Source organism: Oreochromis niloticus, linkage group LG18, assembly GCF_001858045.2.
Source record: "Oreochromis niloticus isolate F11D_XX linkage group LG18, O_niloticus_UMD_NMBU, whole genome shotgun sequence".
NCBI classification, from domain to species: domain Eukaryota; kingdom Metazoa; phylum Chordata; class Actinopteri; order Cichliformes; family Cichlidae; genus Oreochromis; species Oreochromis niloticus.
The window spans coordinates 37,199,457-37,222,271 of record NC_031982.2 but is presented as its reverse complement, the minus strand read 5'-3'; the positions used below and the strand labels follow the sequence as shown (position 1 = coordinate 37,222,271).

General features: G+C 43.2%; 2 gene segments (V, D, J or C); both read left to right on the top strand.

Moving 5' to 3' along the window:
- The first annotated feature begins 14,682 nt into the window (after positions 1 to 14,682).
- On the top strand, positions 14,683 to 15,423 carry LOC109201760 (T cell receptor alpha variable 38-2/delta variable 8-like). The segment is given in 2 exon segments: positions 14,683 to 14,936; positions 15,027 to 15,423. Coding segments are annotated over 2 exon segments (429 nt in total).
- Positions 15,424 to 19,520: 4,097 nt separating this feature from the next.
- On the top strand, positions 19,521 to 20,281 carry LOC112842800 (T cell receptor alpha variable 3-like). The segment is given in 2 exon segments: positions 19,521 to 19,762; positions 19,847 to 20,281. Coding segments are annotated over 2 exon segments (435 nt in total).
- Positions 20,282 to 22,815: the final 2,534 nt, after the last annotated feature.

Below are 22,815 nucleotides of genomic sequence, written 5' to 3'. Positions count from 1 at the left end.
ACTTTTTCTTCTCTTTTTGTTTAAGATGATTTTAGGAACTGGGTTACACAGGCCTCTGGAGAACTTCAAGACATGTTGAGGTCATTTAGCCATTTAAATCAGCTGTGTTGGATCAAGGAAACATCTAAAACCTGCAGGACACCGGCCCTCGAGGCCTGGAGTTGCCCACCCCTGGTTTAAAGGCTAAATTAGGTCAGCGTTTAAAGAATTAAATAATCAGAAGACCTGCTTTGACCACAATAAATTAACATTGAACCTGAGCAAAATAAAATTCATAATATTTGGGAATCGCACATATTCTATTAACAGTAAACTGACAATGAATAACACAGAATTAGAGTATCTGAGATCATCATGTCCTGGAGGACGGGGCAGTGGCCCCCCACACCCTCTAGCAGATCATTACATGAAGGAACCTTTAAAAAAAAAAAAAACAAACAAACAAAAAAAACAAGCGCGTCCATGCTCACAGGTGTACACACAGGTGATCACACACACAAACTACACCCTTTTTGGCTCCTACCTCAAAGCACACTGTGCGCTGTCGATCTTACGTGCTGCACAATAACATCTAACATTTAGTATTTACTGTCATATTCCCATATATCATTGTGATGTTGTTTATTACTCTCATTTTCTTCTGCTTGCTTTCTCTTTCTTTCTCAACAGGTGATCCAGATGATCGATATATGTATTTTTTTGTCTGCTTATTCTGTTGGTTTTTGGTTTTTTGCCCTTTTTCCCCGTCCCTCTTCCCCGCTGTTTTTCTTTCCCTCTTTCTTTCTCCCCTTTCTTTCCCCCAGTTAAGTCTGTCCCGTATTCAGCAAGTGAAAATAAAATAAACAATAAAAGGTGAATCAAATGGACCATTACGGCAAGGCTGGGATGGTCCATTTGGTAAAGTAAATCCGTTGGGCATCTTTCTTCACCTTTAGACAATAATTCTGATGGCAAAAGAACCAAACGGGACAGGTTAAAAAAAAAAAAACAACAACAACAAAAAAAAAAAGAGTATCTGAGATCAAATTTATTGGTGTGATAATACATCACAAACTATCCTGGATTCCCCACATTACTCATATCAAAGGTTAAATATCGACGTCTCTGGCAATTCTCTACAAGGTTAAGGATCTCATAAATCAAACATCATTATATACTCTGTGTTGTTCTATTGTACTGCTGTACATGACATACTGTGTGGAGGTGTGGGGAAACACTTATAAAACACACCCATCCAATATACAATCTGCAAAAAAGAGCAATAAGGATAATAAATAAAACTACTTCAAGAGAACCATCAAATCCACTTTTTATCAAATTAAATATTCTCAAATTTAAAGATTTAGTCGACCTCAGAACTGAACAAACAATGTACAAACCAGCAAATAAATCTTTGTTCCACAACATTCAGAACTTGTTCCAAATAAGACCAAATACTCCTGACCTGAGAGGAATGTTCAGCCAGCCAGTAGTAAGGACAAATGTAAAATATCACAGCATTACAGTCAGAGGAGTCAGTGTGTGGAACACCTGTACAGGTGAAATCAAGACAAGTGCATCAATACAAAAACTCACATGATTGTTCAAAAATAATAAAGTGCATGAATATAGGAAATCTTCCTCTCAGTGACTGAGTCGTCTCATTGTGTCCTCATTTTTATAGATCAAGGCCTGAGTAACCCGGGCTTAAGTGTTCATTAAGGTGTTTGTCACATAGATATAAAATAAACTCAGAGATTAAGCTGGTGTTAAACACGGGGTGATTAGATTATGTAAAACTGTAGTTTGTTGTTGTTCTGGTTTACGTGCTGGAAATGGTTTTATTTGTGTATGTTCATGTGTTAGACTTGTACACAGTTAAACATAAATGATCAATTAATGTTGAATCCTGGATATGGATTTGTAAGCAATGACATTTGAAATAAGGGGGTAGGAACAAGAAAAGTGTAAACTTCATCCTACTCTTTTTCGAGCACACGTATTCTGTAGACAGATATATACATGAAAACTTGATGACTGCTAACTTTTGTTTTTTTCTGTTGTTATTTCAATTATATTTGCATGTTCGAATTAAATTCTTTCTATCTATCTATCTATCTATCTATCTATCTATACTATATGCCTTATCAATAATATAGTTTAATATACGTGAAGCATTTCAATATACTGCAAAGTAAGTTAAAGTAACATCAATGTGAGTTATTTCCTGTTGGATCAAACACCAACAGGAAAAATAGGACCAACCGGGATTAGCTCGGAGTTTCTTAGTGGAGTTTGAGGACTTTCTATCCTCCACCTTCAAGCTGGAAAGAATCCTTCTGCTGCTGGATTTTCATTTCCATGTGGCTGACAGTTCATGCCACGCTGCTTCTGACTGTCTTAATCTCGTAGACTCTTTTAATCTTACCTAACATGTGACTGGGCCAACACACAACGGTGGCAGCTTTATGCCACCGACAGGACATCGACAGCCTTACTACATGCATTACTGACTATATTAATTTCTGTGTGGCTAACACCGTACCTACCAGGACTGTACGGTGTTTCTCCAACAACAAACCTTGGATTACCCCAGAAATTAAAGCTGTCCTCAGGCAGAAGAGGAGGGCCTTCAAATCCAAAGACAAAGAGGAGTTGAAAAGGGTGCAGAGAGAGCTGAGGGGACTGATAAGGAATGGGAAGGACAGCTACAGGCAGAAGATGGAGAACCAGCTTCAGCAAAATAACGTTGGTGAAGTCTGGAGAGGCCTCAGAACAATCTCAGGCCACAAACATCAGAACTCTCTGCCTGGGAGGGATGTGAGGTGGGCAAATGAACTGAATCATTTCTTCAACAGATTTGATTCAGCCATGAGGCAGTCTCCAACATCGGCTGCAGACTCACCCACCCCCACTGCTGCTGTTCCACCTCTGACACCTCAGACACTTCACACCTCCTCTACTCACCCTGCTCACTCCTCCCCACCCCCAACAACAGCATCCAATACACACTCAACACAAGGCTCCAGCCTGTCTCTCTCAACCACCCAGGTTAGGAGGGAACTGAGGAGGATTAAAGCCAAGAAGGCAGCGGGTCCAGATGGCATCAGCTCGAGGGTCGTCAGGTCCTGCGCGGACCAACTGTGTGGTGTGATGGAGCACCTCTTCAACCTGAGCCTGAGGCTGGGGAGAGTCCCACAGCTCTGGAAAACCTCCTGTGTTGTACCAGTGCCAAAGACTTCACGGCCCAAGGACCTCAACAGCTACAGGCCGGTGGCTCTGACATCCCACCTGATGAAGACCCTGGAGCGGCTGGTCCTGGCTCAGCTTCGGCACCTGGTGAGCTCATCACTGGACCGACTTCAGTTTGCCTACCAGCCTGGCATTGGAGCGGATGATGCCGTCATTCACCTCCTACATCGCTCCCTCTCTCACCTGGAGACCGCTGGGAGCACTGTGAGAATCATGTTCTTTGATTTCTCCAGTGCCTTCAACACTATTCTTCCCTCGGTTCTGAAGGACAAGCTGGAGAACTCTGGAGTGGACCATCACCTCACTACCTGGATTTTGGACTACCTCACCGACCGACCACAGTATGTGAGGACTCAGGGCTGTGTGTCGGACAGGGTCGTCTGCAGTACGGGAGCCCCACAGGGAACGGTTCTGGCTCCGTTCCTCTTCACCATCTACACTGCAGACTTCTCCCACAACTCCACCCAGTGCTTCCTGCAGAAGTTCTCTGATGACTCTGCAATAGTCGGCCTCATCACTGATGGGGACGAAAAGGAGGACAGAGGACTGACTCAGGACTTTGTAGACTGGTGCCAGCTGAACTACCTCCAGATCAACGCCAGTAAAACCAAGGAGCTGGTGGTAGACTTCCACAGGCACAAACATCCTCCACTGCAACCACTGAACATCCAAGGTATGGACATCGAGGCTGTGGACAGCTACAGGTACCTTGGTGTTCATCTGAACAACAAACTGGACTGGACTCATAACTCAGACGCCCTCTACAGGAAAGGGCAGAGCAGGCTGTACCTGCTGCGGAGACTCAGGTCGTTTGGAGTGGAGGGCCCACTCCTGAAGACCTTCTATGACTCTGTGGTGGCCTCAGCCATCTTTTACGGTGTGGTCTGCTGGGGCGGCAGCATCTCTGCTGGGGACAGGAAGAGACTGAACAGGCTGATCCGCAGGGCCAGCTCTGTTCTAGGATGCCCTCTGGACCCAGTGGAGGTGGTGAGTGACAGGAGAATGGTGGCTAAGCTGTCATCACTGATGGACAACATCTCCCACCCCATGCATGAGACTGTGACAGCACTGAGCAGCTCCTTCAGTGGGAGACTGCGGCACCCACGGTGTGGGACGGAGAGATTTCGCAGGTCTTTCCTCCCCACTGCTGTCAGACTCCACAACAAAGACTTTGACTGATCAAACACACACATCCACACATGTGCAATAATACTAATGTGCAATAATCTTTTCTGGCATCGTTGTATTTTTACTCAGTTGTATATAGCATTTGTATTATATTTTTATCTTATTGTATATTTTATTTTATTTTATTCTATTCTGTACAGTTGTGTACTGTATTTATTCTTATCTTATTTTATTCTAATTTTTCCTTCACAACTTTTGCACTGTCCACTTCCTGCTGTGACAAAACAAATTTCCCACGTGTGGGACTAATAAAGGTTATCTTATCTTATCTTATGCGAATTTGCCATAAAACTGAGCTCCTGTGGAAAGCCACAAAAATTGATGTTCATAAACTCTGCTTAAAAGGACTATTATCTACCTTTAATGACAAAGTGAAAGATGTGAAAGCCCCATATTTTCTAAACTACTTGCAGTAAATGGCCTGTATTTGTATAGACCTTTACTTAGTCCCTAAGGACCCCAAAGCACTTTACACATTCAGTCATTCACACACTGGTGATGGTAAGCTACATTGTAGCCACAGACGCCCTGAGGCGCACTGAAAGAGGCGAGGCTGCCGGACACTGACCACCACCAGTAGATAACGGGTGAAGTGTCTTGCCCAAGGACACAACGACCGAGACTGTTCAAGCCGGGGCTCGAACCGGCAACATTCCAATTACAAGAAGAACTTCGAACTCTTGAGCCATGATCGCCCCTTTATTGTCATTCCAACCATGTGCAGTGGTCCAGTACACAGAGAAACATCGTTCCTCTGAGACCCTGAGGCGACACATGACAATCAACACAAGACTACATAAACTGCAAAAAACCACAACAATCCTGCATGTCGTATCCACAGACATGTCGTCTCTCAGGTTTGTGTTTTAAGATCCAGTCAAATAAGATGATGCTCAGTTGTGAACAAAAATCCTTCCCAACATACACAAACTATTCTGAGATGTTTCTTGAATTCAGGACTTCTTACACATTTTTCTCCAAATGTCTCAAGTTTCAGACTTTTTAACTGTGTGAGTATCACCGACTCTCTGACTCTGTCTACATCGTTAATGTGACTTCTGCTTGTGTGACGTGTCACACGGCTCCCTTAAGTCATTTTGGTTATAAAGTGTGTTAACCACAGGAGGAGGAGTGACTGAGAGCAGAGAGGAGGAGCAGAGATTCAGGGAGGAGCTGAGCTGTTACTGAACTATAGAAGAGAGAAAAACCTCCACATTCAACAGAGTTCAACACAAAACAAACTTTATGTTCCTCAACATGCTGTCATTACATCACTGTGTGTTTCCTCTGATTCTTCTCACTCTCACAGGTATGCTCACCTACACAGGAAACTATGTTCAATTCAAACGATTCATTAATGTCAATTATTTATTGAAAAACCTTCTCTCTTCCTTCAGGTGTCACATGTGATCAACTCACTCCAGTCAAAGATGAAGAGTCCAGTGTAGAAGGCAGCACAGTTACTCTGTCCTACAAATACACCACAGGTGCTAATTATTTCTTCTGGTATCGACAACATCCAGGAAAAACACCAGAGTTCCTGATCTCACACTCACCTTCAGGAGCAGTAGGAGTAGAAAAAATTCTTGGACTGAAGATTCAAGTGGTGGGAAAACCAAAATCAACATGAAAATCTCCTCTGCTGCAGTGACAGACTCTGCTGTGTACTACTGTGCTCTGCAGCCCACAGTGACAGGAAACACCAAAACTCTGTACAAAAACCTTTGGAGCAAAGACAACAGAATACTCCACAACATCCACTAGAGGGAGCCACACACTGTTAAACCTCTGATTCTTGTGTGAATCAGAGGTTGTAAACTTCTGTAGTTTGTTAGGATGGAGTTAGGGGAGCTTTCAGTCATCAGACAGTCATGAAGAAAGAGTTTTAGAGGAAACAGTAAAGAAGCATCAGAGTGTTCCTGTTTGAAGAAACTGGAGGTATTTTTATAGGATATTGAAAGAAATGAAAAGTGTGTAAATCTCCCATTAAACCAGTACAATCTTTCTCTTACTGGCACCTTTACTGAAGCTTCCAGCAGAGGATCTGTGAGGCGTCTGTTTCTCAAACTACAGACTCTCGTGTACGTGTCCTCTTGCTCAGTGTGTATCAGTGGAGATTCCCATAGAGCCAGTTAGTTTGTGGAGAAGGTAGTTCTCATCGGTGTATTAAACCTTCATCAGCCTTTGTTCAGAACAAAAACTCTGCTGAGTTTCATAAGAAACTTCTTTTGTTTTTGGGTCTTTTGAAACTAGCCTGGATCTGACAGAAGCTGATGTTCTGCACACAGTTTGTTAAATCTATTGTTTCTTTGAGCATCAGATCATTCTCAGCTACACCAACGAGAACTGGAAAGTTTTTACTCCTCATCAATGATCCTGTAAACATGACAAAGTTGAATTATGTGACACAGAGCAGCATCTGAACACGGGAGCTGTGAGTGCTGAACAATGGCCTCCATGTGCTCAGTCTTACCTTATGTTACATTATTGTTATTAAATAGTAAATGTAAAATAAGATTTTGTTGGAATTGATTGTAATTTTTATGGAAGAAGCTTCTGTGATTTTCTATTAGGTAGAGATTTCTTATAGTGAACCAGAAGGGTTGCTGTTCCACAAAACTATTTGATTGGCTGAGTCATTAAACTAGCCCCGCCCACTGAAATTGAGCTCATCCAATGACATTATTTGTTGGTCATTGTGCTGCAGTGGAAGAACATTGTTCATGTGCTGTCTGTCTGGCTTTAATAACTCCAAAGACATGTTGCTGCACCTCTTTTTGCTTCTATCTCACATTATAGGTGAGTTTAAGAACAGGGATTAAAGTTTAGTTGAAGCTGCTGCATGAAGCAGATATACAGACTGCATTTCACTACTTTTCTTCTTTCTTTTTCCAGGACTAACAGCTGGAGACTCAATCACTCCTCAACAAACTGAAGTCACTGAAACAGAAGGAAAATCTGTCAAACTCACATGTAACTATCAGACAACTGCAGATGGTTTTAGTCTTGACTGGTACAGACATGATTCTGACCTTCAGGCTCCTCAGTTTATACTATGGAAAGCAGAAGGATCATTGAGTGGTGAATATATTCCTGATAAACGATATGAATCAGAAACATCTTCTACAACAACTGATCTGACCATAACAGCCCTAACCCTGGCAGACACAGCTCTCTACTACTGTGCTCTACAAACACAGTGATACAAAGTGTAGAAGAGGCTGTACAAAAACCTGAACACAGATATCTGACTACTCTTCAAAGAGGAGGGAAGTGGTATTCAAAGCACAGCTTCATATCAGATGGATTCTGCTAATTCCTGTTTTATCAGAGTCACTGTGGTTACAGCTGCTAATGAAACACTGTGGGAGGATTCACATGAGCAGCAAATCCACATCAACCACAAACCAACTGTAGGAACGTTCACACACATAAAGACATTTTCTTCCTTACAGGGAGTGCAGAATTATTAGGCAAATGAGTATTTTGTCCACATCATCCTCTTCATGCATTTTGTCTTACTCCAAGCTGTATAGCAGGGGTCGGCAACCCTAGGCACGCGTGCCACCGTTGGCACGCGAAGGGTTAACTGATGGCACGCACAACCATAGCTGGACTGGCCATCGGGCATTTGCTCGGTGGCCCAATGATTTTTTTTTTTTTTTTTTTGGTAACGGTAAAGCCCCACCTCCTTGTTTTACTTGTAACTGGCTAAAAATTACACAGACGAGAGGGATGTAGCTAGCTAGCCAGTCCTGTGAATTATGGCCTCGAAGCGAGCCAAAAAAGATGATTCCCGGTCTTTTATGCCAATTTGGACGGAAGACTGGGGATTTGTGCAACAGAAAGATCGTGCTGTATGTGCCCTTTGCCTCGAGAGTGTTGTTTGCCGGACTTCCAGTGTTAAACGACATTTTGAGACGAAACATCAAAAATCCTTCAAGGATGACGCAGAGAAAGTTGAATCAATTACACGTGCTGTGTCAAGATATGCTAAACAAGCAAGTACTCTAAAAATTTTTACAGTGTAACAGCAGTCTGGCGAGGCGGGAGCGGCTAGCAGGTCCAGCGGGCATGGGGTGTGGAGGTTAGCCGAATAACCCGAAGCCAGTCGGTTAAATCCAATAACAGACCTTTATTTGGTGTGGCAACATTACACCTCATAAGCCAGGTCTCCACGGCTCTACTCTGTCCGTACATACATGTGCGGGGATCGGTAGTCGCCGTCGCCAGTTGGTCACAACAGTAAGGTTTCTCAGAGAGAAAAGAACATGAGCAGCATAGAATGGCTGCCGCTAACAACACCCACCCACCAGGAGACTCCCACAACTACTACAATAGTAGGGCAACCCCCTCTAGTGGTGCTATAACCCAAAAGGGTTGTTACATCACCCCCCCGGCAATTAGAAGGCTGTCCTCAGCCGGACCCAGGCAACCCTCCTCCCGCTACCCCCTTTCACTATACATAGCTACTTAAGGTAGTAAGCAGGCTGTGGAGGAATTGTTATACAGCATTGGTACAGTCAATACAATCAATAAACAAAATTAGTGCTCGCGGCAATTAGAAGGCTGTCCTCAGCCGGACCTCAGGTGACCCTCCTCCCGCTACCCCATTTCACTATACATAGCTACTTAAGGTAGTAAGCAGGCTATGGAGGAAATATTACACACCCTTCCAGCCTCGGTACAGGCAATAAACAAAATGAGTAATCGAAGCAAACAATACAGAATATGCAGTGTTACTGGCTAGTCATCCTCTGGAGATGGTCCTAGACAAGGGAAAAACAGACAAAAATACAACACATCCCGTTGCTTAAATCAGTACGATAGAAAATCAAACCAAAAGCCTCTCACGGCCGCGATGGAGGGTTCAGTGGAACAGAACAAGTAATCATCCCTAATGAACAGAATAATTACAACACGTACATGTATGAAACCAACCCTCAGTCAACATTGAGTCTGTCCGTATGATAACGGTTAGTCCACCTGGTACCCGTCCAACCAGCGGTCATTACGGGGCACCGGCGGGGTTTGTTGGGGAGATGGCCACTCTCCCGGCTCTCCCCTAGCTCCATGATCCAAACACTCCAGCAGGCTCCTTTGTGGCTCCAGTGAATCCTGTAAGCAAATTCGTGGCTTCTCGACATCTCCTTCCAAGTTTCCCACTGCAAGGTTGAGGTCAAGAGGCGTAGAGTGAGGGATGATGTACTTTGTAAGGCCAGGCGCCTCAGCATCCGGGTCGCAGCCATCTTCCTCACTCCCCGTGTCTGCGCGGGACGCCATTTTAAGTGTGGAAACAACTCTCTCTCACAAAAGTTATAGCGAAGTGAAAGAGCGTTCAGACACAGTACCTAAGCGTTAATATCAGTAAGACAGAGAGCGTCCATGCACACTCTGATGCTTCAATGTGTCACACAAGACAACACGTCCCTCTGAATGAACACTGAGTCAAGGTCACTGTAGCGTTAGCCTTAGCTTTAGCGCCGCCGATGTCGTAACGGTCCAATAGCACTGCGTTGGTGGCCCGACGGACCGTACAGTTACTCACGGAGTACTCTCCTTCGGCGGGCGAGCGTGTCAAGCGATGAGTCGGTGTTCCTCCGTGCCTGTAAATAGTTGAAATCGCGGGAGTCGGCTCCTTCACGGCGTCCTATCGGCCCGGCCAATACAGCCAGACGAAGAGAAAAAAAACACGCCACCTCAGCCGAAGTGTCGATCGTTGAAAAACACGGGAAAAATATCCGAGCCCACCGTCTGTCGGTCCGGATGACGATGAAGATCCAGAGAACAATGTTCGGGCGCCACTTTGTAACAGCAGTCTGGCGAGGCGGGAGCGGCTAGCAGGTCCAGCGGGCATGGGGTGTGGAGGTTAGCCGAATAACCCGAAGCCAGTCGGTTAAATCCAATAACAGACCTTTATTTGGTGTGGCAACATTACACCTCATAAGCCAGGTCTCCACGGCTCTACTCTGTCCGTACATACATGTGCGGGGATCGGTAGTCGCCGTCGCCAGTTGGTCACAACAGTAAGGTTTCTCAGAGAGAAAAGAACATGAGCAGCATAGAATGGCTGCCGCTAACAACACCCACCCACCAGGAGACTCCCACAACTACTACAATAGTAGGGCAACCCCCCCTAGTGGTGCTATAACCCAAAAGGGTTGTTACAACAGCTGCAAAACATCATGGAACTGAAGCAAGTTATCGTATTGCACACTGTATTGCTAAACATGGAAAGCCGTTTACAGACGGAGAATTTGTTAAGGAGGCTTTTCTCTCAAGCCCAGAAGTGTTATTTACTGGGCTTCCAAACAAAGATGCAATTAAAGAAAGGATACAAGACATACCTGCATCAGCCAGAACTGTGGAACGACGCATCCAGGAAATGGGTGACAATGTCAAAGCCCAACAAACAGCTGGTTTGAAAGAAGCCCAGGTGTTTAGTGTAGCTTTGGACGAAAGCGTTGATATCAATGACGTTCCACGTTTGGCTGTTATGGTAAGATACTGTGATGTGGCAGTACAAGAGGAACTCTTCTGTTTAACCCCGATGCCTGAAACAACGCGAGGTGAGGATATTGCCAAAGTTTTTAAGGAGTGTTTTGATGAGCGAGGCATTGACATTACAAAGATTTTTGCTGTGACAACTGATGGTGCGCCCGCTATGGTTGGGAAACACAGGGGCGCTGTTACCTTAATTGAGGAACAAGTCGGCCATCCCATCATGAAACTACACTGTATAATACACCAAGAAAACCTGTGTGCCAAGATGTCAAATTCAGATCTTCATGAAGTCATGGCCACAGTGGCAAAAGTCGTGAACTTTATAGTTAAGCGATCTCCTTTGACTCACCGCCAATTCCAGTCTCTGCTTGAGGAGATGGATAGCTCATGCAAAGACATCCCGCTCCACTGTGCGGTCAGATGGCTTAGCTGTGGAAAGGTTCTGGAACGATTTGTGGATTGTTTTGATGTGGTAAAAAAATTCCTGGCAGAAAAGGGGCAAAGCCATCCCGAACTCGAAGACGAGAAGTGGGTTGAAAAACTTTTCTTTCTCGCTGATATAACGGGACACCTCAACGAGCTTAATCTCAAACTGCAGGGATCCGGACAAACTGTTTTAGATATGCGCGACACGTGGGAAGCTTTCGTTCAAAAACTGGCAGTTTTTTCCAGCGATGTTGAAACTTCCACGTTCCGCTACTTCAAACGCCTCAGGGAGCTGTCCGCACAGCGCAGCATCAGCACCACGGAAATACACGGGTACGTCCAAAGACTCAAGAAAGAATTCAGAACGCGTTTTCGGGACTTTCAGGTGTATGGACCGATGTTTTCTTTTCTTATCAAGCCAGAAAGCTTTAATGAGCAGCTGGATTTGTCTCTTTTTAAATGGCTGGACACAGATGACATGGAAATGCAGCTGATTGAACTGAAAAGCTCGACTCTGTGGGTGACAAAGTTCGCAGAACTACGAACGCAGCTAGAATCCACAGCTGCGCGTGATCATGGAGCTTGCATCTACACTTGCTGGACATCACTACCAGACAAGTTTAACTGTCTTAAGAACATTGCACAGGCCCTATTGACAGTATTTGGCTCTACCTATCTCTGTGAGCAAATTTTCTCTCACATGAAGAGTGTCCTTAGCGCCTCCCGTTGCCGTCTGACTGCTGGACACTCAGAGACCTGTGTGCTCCTTAAAGTTACTAAATGTGATCCCCAGATAACACAACTGGCAAATACAAAGCAGGGACAGGGATCACATTAACATGCATATCCCTGTATTAACAAATGTCATATTAGCCCAGTTTATTTTTTCTTTTCACTGTTGTGAGGAGACCATAAACAGGATTTGCATTTTCTGTTGTACAGTTCCTTTGCTGTTATGGTGTTTTTGTTATGTATAAAAAGTGTTTTTTGAAAATAGCTGATCTGCACTTTGCCAACATCTGTCAGCAAATATAGTTCTATAAAGTTATTCTATGGTGTGTAACTGTTGATATGCTGTTACATATTGTTAATGCAATTGTTATTGTTGTAAATAAATTTCTTGTTAATGCAACGGTTGATATGGCACTTTGACCTTTGAGGAAATTTTAGATGGCACTCGCCATCAAAAAGGTTGCCTACCCCTGCTGTATAGGCTCGAAAGCCTACTACCAATTAAGCATATTAGGTGATGTGCATCTCTGTAATGAGAAGGGGTGTGGTCTAATGACATCAACACCCTATATCAGGTGTGCATAATTATTAGGCAACTTCCTTTCCTTTGGCAAAATGGGTCAAAAGAAGGACTTGACAGGCTCAGAAAAGTCAAAAATAGTGAGATATCTTGCAGAGGGATGCAGCAGTCTTAAAATTGCAAAGCTTCTGAAGCGTGATCATCGAACAATCAAGCGTTTCATTCAAAATAGTCAACAGGGTCGCAAGAAGCGTGTGGAAAAACCAAGGCGCAAAATAACTGCCCATGAACTGAGAAAAGTCAAGCGTGCAGCTGCCAAGATGCCACTTGCCACCAGTTTGGCCATATTTCAGAGCTGCAACATCACTGGAGTGCCCAAAAGCACAAGGTGTGCAATACTCAGAGACATGGCCAAGGTAAGAAAGGCTGAAAGACGACCACCACTGAACAAGACACACAAGCTGAAACGTCAAGACTGGGCCAAGAAATATCTCAAGACTGATTTTTCTAAGGTTTTATGGACTGATGAAATGAGAGTGAGTCTTGATGGGCCAGATGGATGGGCCCGTGGCTGGATTGGTAAAGGGCAGAGAGCACCAGTCCCACTCAGACGCCAGCAAGGTGGAGGTGGAGTACTGGTTTGGGCTGGTATCATCAAAGATGAGCTTGTGGGGCCTTTTCGGGTTGAGGATGGAGTCAAGCTCAACTCCCAGTCCTACTGCCAGTTTCTGGAAGACACCTTCTTCAAGCAGTGGTACAGGAAGAAGTCTGCATCCTTCAAGAAAAACATGATTTTCATGCAGGACAATGCTCCATCACACGCGTCCAAGTACTCCACAGCGTGGCTGGCAAGAAAGGGTATAAAAGAAGAAAAACTAATGACATGGCCTCCTTGTTCACCTGATCTGAACCCCATTGAGAACCTGTGGTCCATCATCAAATGTGAGATTTACAAGGAGGGAAAACAGTACACCTCTCTGAACAGTGTCTGGGAGGCTGTGGTTGCTGCTGCACGCAATGTTGATGGTGAACAGATGAAAACACTGACAGAATCCATGGATGGCAGGCTTTTGAGTGTCCTTGCAAAGAAAGGTGGCTATATTGGTCGCTGATTTGTTTTTGTTTTGTTTTTGAATGTCAGAAATGTATATTTGTGAATGTGGAGATGTTATATTGGTTTCACTGGTAAAAATAAATAATTGAAATGGGTATATATTTGTTTTTTGTTAAGTTGCCTAATAATTATGCACAGTAATAGTCACCTGCACACACAGATATCCCCCTAAAATAGCTAAAACTGAAAACAAACTAAAAACTACTTCCAAAAACATTCAGCTTTGATATTAATGAGTTTTTTGGGTTCATTGAGAACATGGTTGTTGTTCAATGATAAAATTATTCCTCAAAAATACAACTTGCCTAATAATTCTGCACTCCCTGTATTTAGTGATGATGTGTGTAAAAAAGCATCAGAAGTCAAAGTAACTAGTAATAAACTCCCAACATTGTTGGTGCATTAATGATGTTTTACAGCTGAAATATTTACTTTGGTATTCTCACATTTTCTCCTGCATGGTTTAAACTTTTCCTTTATTTTATAAAAATCACCTCTTTGTGTGATTTCTCGATGATGTCATAGGTACAGTTTCTCCTCTGTGTTCTGATTGGACATTTAAAGCAGTGCCATCATTGATAGTATCAGATCCATTTCACACGTTGTTGAAGTTCAGTCTGAAGTCACTTTAAGTCTCAAAGCTTCACTTTAACCTGCAAAGACCAACAATGTTTCACTTCTTAGTGATTCTTCTGCCCACACTGCACCACGACACCGGATATCAGGACTCCTCACTCTCCAAATTCCCAGTGTTAAAATTCAGTCATGAAACATTTTGGCAGATACAAGAAGATTTTTCTACTGTTTTCTCTTCTTCAGTTTTTAAAGATGAACATCATGATCCACACTGACACACATTCATATTCTTTGGTTCACTGGATTAAAACTGAGCCTCTGCTCTTTATTTATCCTGTGCTTGTTTCTCGACTCACAGTTCAGTCAGTTAAACCTGCTTCCTGCAATAGGAGCAAATATCCAATGAAAGCAGAGCAGCAGAAAGACGTGCTGAGTGTAAAGCTGTCAGCAGGGGGAATAACACAGGGCTGTGAATGAGTCCTGTCACTGTGATCAGGCTCCTCCTTCTAATCCACCAACTTAGTGTTGATGAAGACTAAACAGAGAGATCACAGCTTCTTTATACTTGCTGTAGCTCACAGTTACTCTACACTGCAGATATGACGCCTCTGTTCATCTCAGTGCTGCTGGCTGCTATGTGCCTCGGTATGAACACAACTCTGTTTCTTTGATATCAATCCAACATTGACATGATTCTTTAACAGCACACTGATACTGTTTGTTGGTGTTTTACAGAATGCAGAGCACAAAAAGACAACGTGCTGCAAGCAAAAGGAGAAGAGACTGCTGCTGCAGGAGGCACAGTAACACTTGACTGTCTCTATAACACCAGCTCATCAAATCATTATCTCTACTGGTACAAACAGGATGGAAACAACAGCCCCAAATTCCTCCTGAGCCGCTTTAAAGTTGGTGAAGGGAAAACAGAGGCTGGAGACAGATTTTCATCCACACTGGATTCCAGCATCAGATCAGTTCCTCTGAAGATCCAGAAGCTTCAGCTGTCTGACTCTGCTGTGTACTACTGTGCTCTGCAGCCCACAGTGACAGGAAACACCAAAACTCTGTACAAAAACCTTTGGAGCAAAGACAACAGAATACTCCACAACATCCACTAGAGGGAGCCACACACTGTTAAACCTCTGATTCTTGTGTCATTGGACTGATGACAAAGACAACAGAGAAATGAAGCAGTAAAGATCAGAGACAGAGACAGAGCTGCTGTGGAAGCACAAAACTATTTGATTGGCTGAGCTATTAAACTGGCCCCGCCCACTGAGGTTGAGCTCATCCAATGACATTATTTGTTGGTCATTGTGCTGCAGTGGAAGAACATTGTTCATGTGCTGTCTGTCTGGCTTTAATAACTCCAAAGACATGTTGCTGCACCTCTTTTTGCTTCTATCTCACATTATAGGTGAGTTTAAGAACAGGGATTAAAGTTTAGTTGAAGCTGCTGCATTAAGCAGATATACAGACTGCATTTCACTACTTTTCTTCTTTCTTTTTCCAGGACTCACAGCTGGAGACTCAATCACTCCTCAACAAACTGAAGTCACAGAAACAGAAGGAAAATCTGTCACACTCACATGTAACTATGAGACAAGTGCAAGTTATCCTCTACTTCATTGGTACAGACATCATTCTGACCTTCAGGCTCCTCAGTTTATACTCTGGAAAGGAGGAAAATTACAGACAGCTCAATATATTCCTGATAATCGATATCAGTCCACAACATCAGATACATCAACTACTCTGACCATAACAGCCCTAACCCTGGCAGACACAGCTCTCTACTACTGTGCTCTACAAACACAGTGATACAAAGTGTAGAAGAGGCTGTACAAAAACCTGAACACAGATATCTGACTACTCTTCAAAGAGGAGGGAAGTGGTATTCAAAGCACAGCTTCATATCAGATGGATTCTGCTAATTCCTGTTTTATCAGAGTCACTGTGGTTACAGCTGCTAATGAAACACTGTGGGAGGATTCACATGAGCAGCAAATCCACATCAACCACAAACCAACTGTAGGAACCTTCAGACACAATAAAAACTGTCAAACATCCAAAGCTGCTCATTTACACTATTTTATATTTAGTGGATGAGGACATGCAAAAATGCAGCAGAAGCCAAATAAACAGAGTAACAGAGGTTTATCTCTTTAAGGTAAAATCTCTCACATGAAGCTAACAGTCCAACCAGGAAGACCATCTCATGCTTATTCCATTTATTCTCTTTGAACTCATCACATCAGATGATGATGCTCTCCTTCATCATTGTCCTGCTCTGGTACTTTGTGCCTGGCCTTCTTGAGGTCTCTAAGCAGGATCCTGGACGCTGCATCATCTGGTAACTCTATTGTGCTTCTGAGGACTTTATGTGTCAGAGTGACAGAATGGTGGTTTCTGTTTTACTGGACTTGTGTGCTAACCTGTCATGGCTCAGAGGCCCGTGAAGTGGAAAGGACTCATGCTCAGAACCAAAAGACCGGAGGCTTGAAGTGATTTGCAAAAAACAAAAACTTTTATTTGCCAGAATTCCTAACTGAGATTGTCAAGACAATAACAAGATTTAACTTTGTGCAAAAGCGTGGTGTCTGTGAGTGCTGGGCTTAGGCTAAGCATGGAACTGTCAGATCACTAAACTGCTGAGGGCTGGAGTGGGGCAGGTGGAAGCTGTGGCAGACCAGGGTCACTGAAACGAAGGAGAGGATAATCAGAACGGTCCAGGGAGTTGTGGGAGTTTCCCAGTATATAGGCTGAGATGGCTTACGTGTTCGCAGGCGGGGATAAGCTGGAGGTGAGGCGAGGTCCGGGCGAGTACTGAGTCCTTTACGGGTGCGCAGGGAGGCAGGCAGGTGTGAATGGCCCTTTGCCTGAGAAGGATCAAGCAGCAGCTGACCAGAATCCAGAAGCGTGGCTATGGCAGGGTTTGGATGATGAGTCCAGGTACCGACTAGGAGACAGGAAAAGGGAGGTAAGTAACACACACTGAGAGATGCACAAAAACATGAGGCTGTGAACTAACTCAGGTTAGCAGACAATCTGGCGAAGACTCATTGTGTGCGCTGCTCCTAAATACTGCCAGAATAATTGCCTGCAGCTGAGGAACGGGGAGGTGCAAGAAGGGCTCCACCCAGAGGAGGAGAGCTGATGCTGTGGAAAGTTACTCAGATTCGCCCGGACCATGACACTAACCACAAAGCCAAAGCATGTAATTGCATCATCAGGTCTGCAGCAGTATGTTCTGGACACTCTGGTGAAGAGAGGAGCTGAGCTGTCATCTGATCACCATCTGGGGGTGAGTTGAGTCAGGTGGTGGGGGAGAATGCTGGACAGGCCTGGCGTATCAAAGTGGTTCAGGTGATCTTCAACTCCCACCTCCAGCAGAGCTTTGGCAGCAGTCTGAGTGAGGCTGGGGACTCAGTGCTGATGGGGCTGTGCAGAGCTTTGGCTGCAAGCTGGTTGGTGCTTGTAGTGTTGGTGACCTCCTAACCAGATCTCATTAACTCCTCATGTTTTGGGGAATGAAAGGTCCAGCTGAAACATCCACTCTTTGTCAGATTGTTGTCTTCATTCTGGTGGAAATTCAGCTCTTAATTTATGACTTATGAGTTTGTGCTTGTAGCTTCTGTTACCTCACCATGTTCTCTTGTGTCTGCTCATAGCTCTGTGGACTTGAGTTACCTGAAACCTGAAGGATTCTCTCATTGTCTGCTGTTTGGAAAGGACTTACTTGTAACAGAGCTGGAAAACTCACCTGGAAAACTCACCTGCCCATCCACTCTCCACCCACTCAGCCTTCTGAAACCTTCACTTACCTCCCTGACACAGAAACTCTAAAAGTGAAACACAAGAAAGGACTCTAATAAATACTATATAAGCAATTCTGACTGCACTGACACTCAGCAGTCGTTCTCTCGGGCAGTTCTCTGGTGTCTCCCTGCTCTGTCCCTCTGCAGGAAACCTACTTACCTGCCCCTCTGTCTTTGAACCTTCTCAAAATAAAAGCATGTAAAGCTTTAGCCTCATGTGGGCTGCTTTAGAGTCGATGCATTCCTGTAATCATGACACTGAGAGGTTGCTCCAGTGATTTAAGTCATGTATTAGTCGTAGTGGAGAGAAATTAATATGAATATTTCCTGTGTGAAGATGATGGTGTGATATCAGGGCTGCCACATGAAGGGGCAAAGTGAACAATTTCATGAATACCTCTAAAAAAAAAACCCTTCAATGAGTATAAATGATCTTCTGATATTAACAATATCCTGGAACACCAACATGCACGCTCAGTCATCCAGGTAAGCAAATCCTAAAAAGCTGATTCTGTTCATCTGGATGTTTTCAGTTGGAGAAACGTTTCGTTATCATCAGGTGACGTCTTCAGTCTCAGCTGACCTTTGCACAATGACTGAAACCAGCACCACTGAATGAACAATGGGCTGTGAGGTCAGTTTATGATCATTAATATGCAAATTGTCACAACCATTGATCAACATCCACTGATCAATGGTCATGAGTACCATTCTCTGTTAATCATACTAAGCTGCTGTGGAAGCACAAAACTATTTGATTGGCTGAGATGAAATTACAAAAACTAATGGTACTAAGAGGTAACTGGCCCCGCCCATTGAAATTAAACCAACCAATTACATTATTCCACTTTCAAATTCAGTCATAGACGATGAACATATAGACATAATCTTCAATGTTTCCAGCTCCACATCATGTCAATAATAATCATTATTCTTTGCAGAAGTAATTGTAGTATTATTGTAGTACCAGTATTTGTAACTGTATTAGTAGTTTTTTCTAGGAGTTGAGGGAGTTCTTCCTTCCCAATGTTGCCAAGTGTTTGCTCTCAGGGAATCAGCTGTTGGAATTTTCCCTGTAATGCTGTCGAGTCTTTATGACATAAAACACCTCGGGGTGCTTTTTGATTTAGTGCTTTATAAATAAAACTGAGTTAAACTAAATATTCAGACTGAAGGAGCAGGGAATTGCACCATCAACCTTCTAGTTAGTAGACTAACTGCCTAATACAGACATTTCAGCCTGACTTACAGGCATGAGGTTAGTGTCTGTGTAGATGTGAGATCAGGTTAATGTGAGGCTGTCAGTACTTTGTACAGTACTGAGTGAAAGTCTTGAGCCTCCCCTCACTGATTTATATTTACAGCATGAATCATCTGTGGACTGAAGCAGCACAGAGATGAAATATGAGCTCCACCTGAAAGTGAAAATGCTGCTACTAGTGTGTAAAGAGGAGGAAGTGAGAGAAGTTCAAACCCAGATCAGAGAGGAGGAGGAGAGATTCAGGGAGGAGCTGAGCTGTTACTGAACTAGAAGAGAGAGAAACCTCCACATTCAACAGAGTTCAGCACACAAACCATAAACTTTACCTTCATTCAACATGTTGTCTTTGGACTATTATGCACTTTCTTTACTGATTCTCACCATTCTAACAGGTACGTTACAATCTGTGTGTTTCAAGAAATACATTTGAATTGTGATGATTTATAAAAGTATCAAATATGTTTCTGTTCCTTTAGGTGTCAGCTGTGAAGATCTCACTCCAACCAACAAAGAAGTGTTCAGTGTAGAAGGCAGCACAGTTACTCTGTCCTATAGATACTCCAAAAAGGCAACTGGAAGTGACGAGTTTTACTGGTATCGACAATATCCTGGAAAACCACCAGAGTTCCTGATCTATCATTTGGGATCAGGAAGTGTAATGAAAGAAGAAATCTCTGGACTGTCTGTTCAAGTTGTGGATGATCAAAAACAAATCGATCTCAATATCTCCTCTGCTGCAGTGACAGACTCTGCTGTGTACTACTGTGCTGTGAGGCCCACAGTGACAGGAAACACCAAAACTCTGTACAAAAACCTTTGGAGCAAAGACAACAGAATACTCCACAACATCCACTAGAGGGAGACACACACTGTTAAACCTCTCTCGTTCTTTTGGATACAATCAGTTCAATTCAATTCAATTCAATTTATATAGCTCCAAATCACAACAAAAGTCGCCTCAAGACGCTTTACAATCCACTCTGAATAGTTTAACATAGGAAAACATCAGTGTAAACCTAGTTACCTGGAAAAACACAAATGTCAGTCAAATTCTGACAGCAGAAAAGCTTCAAGATAAAAGATCAAAATATTTAATGTTTAAAGCAAAATTACTTAAGTTAACAGATCAATTAGAGCAGGGGTGTCCAAACTTTTTTCACTGAGGGCCACATACATAAAAATATAGGAGGGGCTGGGCCACTTACTAGAAATTAGGTATATAACCTTAACTGTAGTGTATTAAAGTTAGAAAAATCACTTAAAAGTGGTCAAATATGTTATATTGTTGAATATAATTAAAGACAAAACTGCCTTCATCACAGCTTTCCATAAATGGATCTTTATTGATTTATTCAGAAAAAGCTTTGGTAGCTCATTCTCAGAACAGCAGCAGATTTCTTCTTGGACAGAAGATTTACAGCACAGAGAAAAAACAATAAAGGGGAAAATGGGACGGGGACATTTCAAGCTTGTTATTTAAGTTCTTAGGCTTAGCAACACACCTATTAACGTTCGTTTGAAACGGTTATCAACATTAACAGACTGAACTGGACTTAATAACATGAGTCCATATAATTTTAGTAAATTATTCTGGTGAGTATCAGCTGCGCTGGGTATGTAAATCGGGCCATCCAGCTGCGATGCTGGTCTGACGCCACTCGTGCCAAAAATCTGGACAAATGTCACTTGATCAAGGAGCAGATCTGCATCAGATGAGATCAGCTGACTTTGCGTGTGCGTGCGCTGTGCACAGCGGTGTGTACTCTGTGTGTTAACAAGAAAAACGCATATAAGAAAGTGGTGCGCAAAAGCAGGGTAGTGACAGAATTGATGCGCATTATTGATATTTGAAGCATGTGTACCTACACATTAACACACGGGTACTGTGGAATATATTTTTACTAACCTAAAGCGCTCGTGCTCTCGTCCACTCCCTGCAAAGAAAAATTAGCAGCTGTGCGGTGTCTGTGGCAACGGTGCTCGGATCGCATGCGATGGAGTAAAAATCAAAAGCACAGCTTTATCGGACAGCTGCAGTTTAATGTTGGCTGACGAGTCTTCAGTGCGTGGCACAACTGGATTTCTGGACATGCTGACGTTGTTGAAGTCCTGCACTTTTCCGGGCACATTATTTCGGTGACTTTAACGAGGCCGCGTTTTATGAGGTCTCCATCTGAAAAAAGCTCGTCATGTCTTGCGATGAGTTGGGCGACCTCATAGCTGCTATTGGAGCCTTTTCTTGGACCTTTTCGAGCACGAAAAAAATACTGTTGCTGACCCTGCAGGAGAGCTACCCTTTGCTTTAATTTCTGCTCTCGCTCAGCATCAGGATGCATAGGCCTGATGTTTGGTTTCATAATGACGTCGTACATTATACTCTTTCATAACTGCCACAGTTTCAGTGCAGATCAAACAGACACGTCCCCTTGAATTCTTTGAAGAAATATTCACTCTCCCACCCTGTCTGAAATTTTCTGCACTCACTTTCTACCTTTCGCTTCTTTGGTTCTGCCATGTTTCGTAACTTGGGGTAAATTTCTTCTGTGATTGTCCTTTTTGGTGGAGCAACTGCCTTGATCAACAGTAGCTCCCCCTGGTGTTAAAACTAAGAAGTGCAATACACTCAAGCAAAAGTTGAAGTGCGGGCCATTTTCTATTCTATTTATAAAATTACTTGCGGGCCGGAGTTTGGACACCCCTGAATTAGAGCATAAGAGTCTAAATAAATATCAATTATATTGAAAGTAGCTGTACATGTTACGTCTGTGAGATGGATGTAAGGTCCAGGTGGACGATAGATGGTAACAAGTAAGACTGGTTTCTGAGTTTTACAGCTGGGGTGGACGAGGCTAAGCATCAGGCTTTCAAATGAATTAAAAGTCTGTCTGGGTCTTTGGTTGATTAATAGGCTGGTGTGAAAAATTGCTGCCACACCGCCCCCTCGGCCTGTGCTTCGAGATTTCTGGTAGTTAGAATGACTCGGGGGTGTTGATTCATTTAAACTAACATAATCATCCGGCTGCAACCAGGTTTCTGTAAGGCAGAGTAAATCGATTTGTTGATCAATTATTAAGTCATGTACTAACAGAGACTTGGAGGAGAGAGACCTAATATTTAATAATCCACATTTCACTGTTTTACTATTTGGTTCAGATGTGGATACTGTATTGTTCTTTCTTTGTGATTTTTTCATGTGTAAATAATTTTTTGCTCATTTTTGTTTTGTTCTTTGTTGGTTTGTTAGCAGACTCAGTGTCTAAGGGGATTCTCATTTCTTGTGGTGTATCAGAGGCTTCAATCCTGGGAAATCTCTTCTGTTTTAAAGAAGTTATTTATAAGCTATTTTTACTTTTTAGTTGACAACATATTACTTTATAATGTAAAACATGGGACTGCTGGTTTATTTCATGTCAAATCCAAACTTTTGGATGATGTTCAGGATGTG